Source organism: Alexandromys fortis, unplaced genomic scaffold (assembly GCF_014885135.2).
Source record: "Alexandromys fortis isolate MF-2015 unplaced genomic scaffold, M_Fortis_MF-2015_v1.1 scaffold_32, whole genome shotgun sequence".
NCBI classification, from domain to species: Eukaryota; Metazoa; Chordata; class Mammalia; order Rodentia; family Cricetidae; genus Alexandromys; species Alexandromys fortis.
In genome coordinates this window covers 8,443,233-8,453,271 of record NW_026067938.1, presented here as the reverse complement: position 1 = coordinate 8,453,271, position 10,039 = coordinate 8,443,233, and the positions used below count along the sequence as shown (strand labels likewise).

The following is a 10,039-nucleotide window of genomic DNA, read 5'->3' as shown; positions in this document are numbered from 1 at the left end:
TCCAGACAGACGCAGGTTAAGATCCTCCCTGGTAAGCCAGCTCGTGGGCTACACAGAATATTAGAAATGGGTTAGAACAATATGTAAGAGCTAGCCATAAGGAACTGGAACTATCCGGGCCAGGCAGTGTTTGAAAGAATACAGTTTCCGTGTAATTATTTCTGGGTATAAGCTAGCCATGCGGGCGGCCGGGTGCCGGGGACGCAGCCCTGTCGCTCCTATTTCAACAGGAGTAAGAGTAGGAACAAAGATATCTAATAGGGCAGAGAAGTCTCACAGGTCAGTTCTTTGGTATTATAACTCATATATGTATTATAATCATTACAATGCTCTCTCTCTCTCTCTCTCTCTCTCTCTGTGTGTGTGTGTGTGTGTGTAACCAAATGTTCCAGAATGTGAGAAACTGGACACATGGCTCAGCAGTTAAGAGCATGTACCGCTCTTGCAGAAAACTGAAATTCAACTCCAAAAACCCATGTTGGATGGCTCACAACCGCCTATAACTCCAACTCCAGGGAATTCGAATCCTTCTTCTGGCCTACACAGGCACCTGTACTCAAATACCCAAACCTTGCACACACACACACACACACACACACACACACACACACACGCTCGCGCGCGCACATTCATGTGTACATATAATTAAAAGCAAAATACATGTTTTTAAGAAGCTTCAGAATGTGTCAATATGGAATTCTTAGCTATAACTGGAGTATATAATCCATGACACTATCTAAAATAGAGATTTGCCATTAAGTTTGTTTTTAAAAAATACCTAGAAAATTCTCCAAAGGATTCTGTATAAATAAATTCTGATCAAGTTCAGTTCGATTCATTTTTTAAGTTGCAGATTTGCAGGACACTGTAAGTCACCCACCATCTTGCTTGCAGAGTGAGCTAATCCATGCATTTCTCAATATTTGTTTCTGCAAACAAGACGTGAGTCGAAAGGATAGACAGGGAAACCCTGACTTAGGACCAGCTGTATTGAGTTCTCTTCCTTTTCTAACTGTGTTTAGGTTGTCAGGCTGGCAGAGAGCCCCTGCCTTCTTCAACAGAAACTCACGTGCTCTAGACCATCAAAGATGCCATCAGTGGGCGTTTCTTAAAGATATGTCGGTGCGTGCGTGGAACCCTGCGGGCACTGCTGAGTCCTTTTCCTCTACTCTCTCGTCAATTCTTTAATTGGTCCCTGCATTTTTCTCACCCCTCAATTAGGTCGGCCAAGCAAGTTGACCACACTGGAGGTATAGAAACTTTCAGTGAATTTTAATAGCATTGCCCACAAGAGATGCTTTTAGTTTTTTTCTGGCTGAGATGCTCAAACATGTCTTCTTTAGAGAGCTACCCATTTATGACAATCACGTTGAAGGGATTAGTCTCGGAGGAGGGAGCAGGAAGGATTGCTGAATATTATTCAAATTGTTGCAGGTAATTTGAGTTGTTAATGCACACAACTGGAAAGGCTGCTTACCTGCCTCGGTACTGAGCCGTCTGCATGCTGATTGAATTGAATATTCATTTGGATAGATACTCATTGTATTCCTACAGTGTGAGATAGAATACGAATGACAATTAAAGTTTTGACGATGATGGGTCAGAGGGAAAGACTCGGTTCGAAACTTGTGTAAAGCATGGCTTCTAGAGGATGAAGAGATAGCTCAGTGGGTAAGGGCATTTATTGTGCACCCATGAGGGAGGACATGAGTTCAAATCCCCAGCACTGACTTAATAGTTGGACATGGCCACACATGATTGTAACGCAAACATTGAGAACCAGGGACAGGCAAATCCAAAGAGGCATTGCCCAGCCAGCCTAGTTGAAACAGTGAGTAACAGGCGTTGTAAGACCTGGTCTTAAGGGAATATGGTGAGGAGTGATAGAAAACACAATGTCTGCCCGTGGCCTCTGCACACAGGAAAAATGGACATACATGTGCACATATATGCACACATCACATGTACATTACACACACACACACACACACACCTGATGTGGGATTCCCCTCTGTATGCTGTGAATATGATTGGTTAATAATGAAAGCTGGTTTGAGCCTATGACAGGGCAGAGCAGAGGTAGGCAGGGAAGACAGAACTGAATGCTGGGAGAAAGAAGGGAGGAGTCAGAGAAAAGCCATGTAGCTCTGCCAGAGACAGACACCGGAAATTTAGCCAGTAAGCCACAGCCACAAGGCGATACACGGATTAATAGAAATGGGTTAAATGAATATTTAACAGTTAGCCAATAAGAAGCTAGAACTAATGGGCCAAGCAGTGTTTTAATTAATACAGTTTCTGTGTGATAATTTTGGGGCTAAGTGGCCAGGAACTAACTATTAATTCATAATTAATATCAATTCCGATTGTCACCTTCTGTTTCTTCAATATGCATATCTTTTTTATCCAATAGTCAAAAAGTTATTTTATGTAATAGATGAGAACAAAACATGAAATAAAGAGATATGAGAATCAAAGCATATTAACACAACAGAAAAGCTGTCTGGCCCAAGGAGGTCAGAAAAGGATGTTGATCCCTTGGAACTGGAGTTGCAGGGGGCTATTAGCGGCTTTGCGGGTACTTCTGAGCAACCCAGGTCCTCTGCAAGAGCAATAAGAGCTTTTTCCAACACTGACCACCTATCTGTGCCTGCTCTTAAAAATCCCTTTTATGAAAATCTTGTTTCATACTGTTTTATCATTAGTCTTTCTCTTTCATTTCCTATCTTTGGTTTAATTTTAATATGTAAACAAGCAGCATGATTTTCTTATTATAAATAATTAGGGTGATTCTCTTTTGGATTTAGTGATTTGGAGCTACTATTTAGTACAATTGAATTGTTTACTTTGAAGTTTTCACAGACAGGTTAATGCCACGCGCTGCACCCCCGTGTCTGCACTCTGTGCGCTGGCACCCAGTTCGCAAACTTCGGGCAAGGGGGCTGGAGGTTAAAATACACAGACACACACAGACAGAGAGACAGCGACATGGGTCATCCTTGAATTCCCCAAGAATGCCCCCTTTATTGTGTTCAGGGGCAGATTATATAGAGATAGCCATACCCTAGCCAAACCCACCAGAAACCACTCTCCTGCCATCAGGAACTCCTGAAGGTCTCGTGCTCAGAGCAGCTGTAGGCACTCCGATCAGGGGATTACAAGAAATTCAGGATCTGGGGTCTCACTGCTCCCAACAGGTTAAGATTGAGGAGAAGTAGTAAGGAAGCAAAGACCACCACCCGCAGCAGAGCTAATGATCTTTAATTCTCTGTTATTATGGCCGAAACATTACCCTTTTGTTGGAAAATTTTTCCACTGATTCATTGAAATGAGGAACCCAAGGTATATTAACGTCAGCGTCCACTTTCAGTTTAATGAAACCATGGGCTCACTTGCTGGTGAAAGAGTGTCTTCCTTGGAATTAAGCCTTTAGCCTCTCTGTTCTAATCTACAGAAGTGTTGGGACAGACTGATATTTTGGGATGCATGTGACCCATGGCCCGAAACCTAAAGTTGCAAAGGTAGAAGACAGGAAGCAAACAGTTTGGTAAGGAGTCACTAGTGTGACTGTAAGAAGAAAAGCTTTGATTTTATGCCCAGCGAATCTTTGGTATGAAGTTAATACTAGAGACGAATTGCAGATTTAATACTCATGTCCCATCCAGGGGTGTCCCTCCCACAGGATGACCCAGTTAGCTTTTAAATGAACCTTCACAACCAGTATTCTAAGGTGGGAAACATGACCAACCCAGCGAATTCCAAGAGCATGTCCCTGTCATTGTACAATACATTCCTTAGAAGCATGTCTTGAGCAGTTCCATCCCAGTGGACAGGGCATCCTATAGGGTAATACCATTCAGTGTCTAGAATTCGCTTTTGTTCAAGTCAGACCAAAGACCTAATCAATTCTGGGATTCTGTATTGCCACCCGTCCAGCATCAGGGCTGTGGGCATAGGTAACCATGCCTGGCATTTACAGGGGTGCGAGAAGTGTTATCTCCGATGCCTGTAATCCCAGGAAGATGATCAGAGTCAGGGCTCATCGAGGTGGGGGATGGAGGGGTATCTGGGTCTCAGCTAGACAGATTCTGCCTTCTCCAAAGGCAAATATTTGCGTGCTTGTTTGTAGACCTCATTTTCCCCCATTTCTAGATTGTATTCCCAGAGAGAGTGTGTTTGCATCTCCAACAGCACCCACAGGGATGTTTGCCTGGGTTTGATCATGTAAATTACGTTGTTACCTGCAGACAATTAAGACAAAAGAAGCTTGGTACCGAATGTTCCTGTTTCTTTCACTACAATTAAGGAAGATGAAAAGCAGTCAGCCATGATGTAAGAAGTGCACTGAAAGTTTTCAGAAAGAAATTGCTGTAAAAGCAAATTCTATGTGCCTGTACATATATTTGCATATGTTACATGTGTGTATGCATATGCATGCATGTGTGTGCATGTATGGATAAATGCACAGTACATGTCTGCACACATGTGTGTAGGCCACAGGTAGACACTGCATATCTTTATCAGTTACTCTCCACCTTAGGTTTTGAGTCACACTCTCCCAGTGAACCATAGCTCACTGATTTGCCTAGAATGGCTCACTAAAGAATTCTGGGATTCTAATCGCCACCTGTCCAGCATCAGGACCATGGGTGTAGGCAACCATGCCTGGCATTTTGCAGCGGTGTGAGGAGTGTTAGCTCAGGTTATCATACTTGTGCGGCAGTCATTGTACCCCCGCCCCATCTTCCCAGAGTCTTTAAAAGTCCATTCTTGAAAAACTGGTGATGAGTCTAACATAAAGGTTTCATGGCAAATGATTTTTCCCCACAGATCATTTGAAATTACAAGTGAAATAGTTCAGATCCGGAGTCAGCCCATTTTAGCTCAAAATATTTAATAGTTTAAAATGATATCGAATGAAACCCAGCTACACACTGAAGTAGCATCAAAACAGTATGTTCACACCCAGAATGGCGTGTGGTAAAATGGCTTAGTGGAGACTTATTTTTAAAGAGCTTAAAATTCAAACCACAGACAATGTCATAGTCCAATGTGTGTGTGTGTGTGTGTGTGTGTGTGTGTGTGGCTTTGTTCCATCATGTCTTTCACAGCAATTATGCTTCATTACTACTCAATTAACTACATTAATTAAATCCTTTGTTTAATTTTCTTTGGATTAATTTCATTTTACAAATGGTTGGGGAAAAATTAAGCCAGAGTTTCTATGTAGCTGTGTTTATCAGATGGCTTTGTCCCCCTTGCTGTAATGTTTGCATGTGTTACATCTAAGAAATGTAGGGATATTTCTTCCTTCCCTCCTTCCTTCCTTCCCTCCCTCCCTCCCTCCCTCCCTCCCTCCCTCCCTCCCTCCCTCCCTCCCACTTAAGGACACTACTAGGTAAGAGTACTATATCATTTTGTCATAATTATTGACGTTTTAAGACCATGTATTCTTCTGGGTGGTGGAGGTGGTATGGTACACGTGTGTTGGGCTGTGTATGTATGTGGGAAGTGTACACATGTGTGTGTGTGTTTATGGGGACAAAAGGTTGTTACTGAGCATCTTCTTCCAATACGTTTTTGAAACAAGATATCTCCTAATCCTAGACTCCTCTGTTGGCTATAAAGTATGGTCAGTGAGCTCTGGGGCCCCACCTAGCTCCATGTTACCATCACTGTGTTTGCAGCTGTGTGCTACCGTGCTTCACTTTTTACATTGGTGCCGGGGACCCAAAGTTGGGTCCTTATGCCCGTGCGTCAAGCCTTCTACCACCTGAGATGCTTCCTTGTCCCTCAAGGTCATGTTTCTATTCTCAACCCTGTGTCATTCCACATAGATTGGTGTTCCATCCATTTCTAAGGACAGACATCAAACTTGCTCTTGATTCTGTTACAGTTTTGTCTTCCTATCTGTTCCTACTAGTTACCCAGAACCCTTTATATGCATTTGCTAAACTTCTTATCAAACAGAATGTATTATAACCTATTCCAGATTAAGTGCAGTATAAATAAATTAATTTTGGCATCTTCAAAGGGGGAGCTGCTGATCTCGGGTTGGGCTAATAAGAGAAGGATGTGGGCATGTGCATTTAGGATGGACTTGAAAAATTAGCAAAATTTTCAAAACTGGATTGAGGAGCATTAAGAAGACAAGGGATATATCAAGAAATCGAGCTTTTTTTTTTAAGCCACAAAAAAGGAAAGATTACATTGGTAGAATATCTCATAAAATTTAGCTAGAGTCTTTTTTTCTATACACTGAAAATGTGTTCAGTTATCCAATTAGGACAGATTACCACTTATTCAGAATATGCGTGGTTCGATGTCCTAATCTTGTTATACAAAAGGATTTCTAGCTTTCCTTTTGGTTTTGAGGGAGGGAGTTGCAGAACATAACCAATTTTCATGTGGGTGGCAGACAGGTCACAGTGTTTGACATAACTCCCTTGTTCTAGGGCTCACTTGGCACTAGGAGACACTATCCAACATCTCTGTATCATATGAGAAGACCTGGGACCTTGGCAAAGTGAAGCACTTGGCAAAGTTCCATGGCTAGTAAGAGATGGCGCCACTCCTCAAAACCAGAAACCGATGGAGGAGCCCTTTTCTCTTAGGACAAAGATACATCGCCCCCTTTAAAGCTTTGGAATGGCCAGAGAGATCAGAGATCTGGAATTTAAGGAATTCATAGCTGACTTGACAAGTAAGGCAATGTCAGATTTCTCAGGTGAGATCCCAGACAAAAGACGGCACGGACATCTAAGCATCTCGAGACTGGTTACAAGAAGAGAAATTCATCCGAAATTCCATACTTTGGGAAATAGAATGTTCTGGATATACAGAAACTCCTAAAGTGGACTTGAGTCGACAAGGGCAACATTGAGGCTTTATTGGTGGCATTTATTTCATATATTACATGACAATCGTGCCGCATGGTTTCAGGTCATCCAAGCTGCAAAAAGAACATGTCCCATGTCCCTCCCTGATCCTACCCCTCCCTGTCTGTTTGTCTCTTCTGCCTTCCCTCCCTTCCTTTTAAGCATATGGAAGTATATATGCTACATGAACATATATAGTTGCGTGTCTGTCTGTCTGTATGCTTGTGTAAGTTCATGGGTGTGAGAATAGGGCTTGATATTGGTGTCTTCTTCCATCACTCTACAACTAAGTTTTGAGGCAGGCTCTCTCAAATGAACCCGGAGCTTGCCACCGTTACTAATCTGGCTAGCAAGCTCACTCTGGGGATCTCATGTCTCCACCTCCTTTGCACTGGCATTATAAGTAGGTACCCGAGCCCACAGGGCTTTCAGATGGGTCCTGAAAACCCAAAATCCAGTCCTCAAGCTAGCATGGCAAGTTGCACTAGCTATCTTTCCAAATTCCTCTTTCTTTAACACATGTTTAACGATGTAATGCCGGGGGGGAGGGGGTCTGGAGAGATGGCTCTGTGGTTAAGAGCACTGGCGGCTCTTCCAGAGGTCCTGAGTTCAATTCCCAGCAACGTCACGGTGGCTCACAACCACTCATAATGAGATCTGGTTCCCTCGTCTGGCTTGCCGGTATCCATGCGGGTAGAACACTGTATACATATTAAATAAATCTTTAAAGATGCAGTACATATAATACTGGTGCTAACCTGTGTTTTTACCACATCTTCCTCTCTTAGGAAATTTATTTGTGGTGAGCTTATCTGTGGCAGACCTCGTGGTGGCTATTTACCCATACCCCTTGGTGCTGGCCTCCGTAATTAACAATGGATGGAATCTGGGTTATGTGCACTGTCAAATTAGCGCATTTCTGATGGGTTTGAGCGTCGTCGCCTCAATTTTCAACATCACCGGGATCGCCATTAACCGCTACTGCTACATTTGCCACAGTCTCAAGTATGACCGGCTATACAGTAACAAGAACTCCCTCTGCAATGTGTTCCTGATATGGGTGTTGACCCTCGTCGTCATTATGCCCAACCTGCAAACCGGAACTCTCCAGTATGATCCCCGGATCTACTCCTGTACCTTCACCCAGTCTGTCAGCTCGGTGTACACGATATCATTGGTGGTTTTCCATTTCATCGTGCCTATGGTGATCGTCATCTTCTGCTACTTAAGAATCTGGATCCTGGTTCTCCAGGTCAGACGGAGGGTCAAAGCTGACAGCAAACCCAAACTGAAGCCGCAGGACTTCAGGAACTTCGTCACCATGTTTGTCGTGTTTGTGCTTTTTGTCATCTGCTGGGCCCCACTCAACTTCATCGGGCTCATTGTGGCCACGGACCCTGCCACCATGGTCCCCAGGATTCCAGAGTGGCTGTTTGTGGCTAGTTACTACATGGCATATTTCAACAGCTGCCTCAATGCCATTATATATGGACTCCTGAACCAAAATTTCAGACAGGAGTACAAAAGAATTATCGTCTCGTTGTGCACAGCCAAGATGTTCTTTGTGGACAGCTCAAACGATGCAGCAGATAAGATGAAATGTCGGCGTGCTCCACTAAAAGCCAATAATAATTTAATAAAGATGGACTGTGTTTAAAAGGCCGGTGGTGCCAGCAAATCACCCACGCTGGCCGGTGGTCTCACCGCTTTCTGTACCCACGCTGGCCCGTGGTCTCACCGCTTTCTGTACCCACGCTGGCCCGTGGTCTCACCGCTTTCTGTAGCCACGCTGGCCAATGGTCTCACTGCTTTCTGTACCCACACTGACTGGTGGTCTCACTGCTTTCTGTGTTTTCTTTCTTTTGTCTAGAAATCAGAAAAGTCCAACTTGATGCTCGTTAGGGTGGTCTCTGTATTGCTGGAACTAACCCACCGTCTGCAGTGCAGGCATCCCTCCTTACCTGTGACGGAATAAAAATAGTCACGGAAACTCCGTCTGTGCTGAACAGGGGCATGGTTCTTCTTCTTGTCACCGTCTCCTCAATGATACAGCGTAATGTTTATAGTGTACTAAGCATTGCATGTAACCCAGCAACGATTTAAAGTGCTGTATGTGTAAGCGATATGGGTCAGTTAGCTACAAACTCTGCCTCAATTTTCTCTAAGTGCTGTGAGCATCTTCAGGTTTCCAGATGCTTGGTGTTAGGGACCCTGGAACTAGTCCACAATAGATACCTAGCGATGACTCTAATTTCTTTCTCCTCACATCTTCAAAAAGATCTCTAACAGCGAAAAGGGTCACCTGATTTATTCGTAAGTGAGTGTGTGGAATAGTAAGGGTAAGTGAGGTGAAAGCCTCCTATTAAGAGCGAAGAGTTGAAAATGAATCTACAAATGACCCCACAGCCATAGCAAGAACCTTAGCAGCACACACCATCCAGCTGACGGATTCACAATACTGGGCACCTCTATCGATAATCCAAATATTTGCCACCCTGCACCATGCTGAAGGGGGTCAATGGGCCAGGAACTACTATACCATAAAGCTTGATTCAGACGTCAGTTATTGTACTGTTTGAAGGCACTAGCTAAGTACAAAGATTTATTCAGCTTTGTTAGGCATGCGACCTAGTGTTCTGTCCCTACTTTGTATTTCTGTGGATTGACTGGATTATCCAGACACTTCATTGAAAAATGAAGGGTTCAGGAGAACCTAGGGACAAGTACAGCAAGTGCTCTTGATGGGTGATCTAATCGGCTAAGTAAGGAATTTAAACCAAATAGCTCTTGCCTGACAGAAAGTGCAAAACCAATACTCTTCAGTAATTCACTTCTGTATTTGTTTGTCTCAAGATTTTGGGGCTTAGAGTGAAAACCAACAGAAACAAAGCACGTTAGACAGAACTCTGGTTTTATAAAAGCTGGCTCTGCATCACCCCAGACATCTGCTAGGGGCTCCTGTGGTGTTACATGCGAGGCTTTGCTGCAAATATAGGTATGTTTTCCCATCGTGTTAAAGACCTATAACAAAACCGATACGTAAAAGCATAAGTTGATGACTGTACACACACACACACACACACACACACACACACACACACACGTAAGCAGGGCAAAAACTTTATTCTGATAAATTTGTTGTTATCTGTATATCTACATAG

The 10,039-nt window shown here is 43.4% G+C and overlaps 1 protein-coding gene across 1 annotated transcript in view; it reads left to right on the top strand.

Moving 5' to 3' along the window:
* Positions 1 to 9,441, top strand: part of Mtnr1a (melatonin receptor 1A) — a 13,943-nt gene extending 4,502 nt beyond the window's left edge. The window contains exon 2 of the mRNA XM_050147283.1: positions 7,667 to 9,441. Coding sequence (XP_050003240.1) covers positions 7,667 to 8,535 — 869 coding nt within the window. The 3' untranslated portion in view covers positions 8,536 to 9,441. The remainder of the gene's footprint in view (positions 1 to 7,666) is intronic.
* Positions 9,442 to 10,039: the final 598 nt, after the last annotated feature.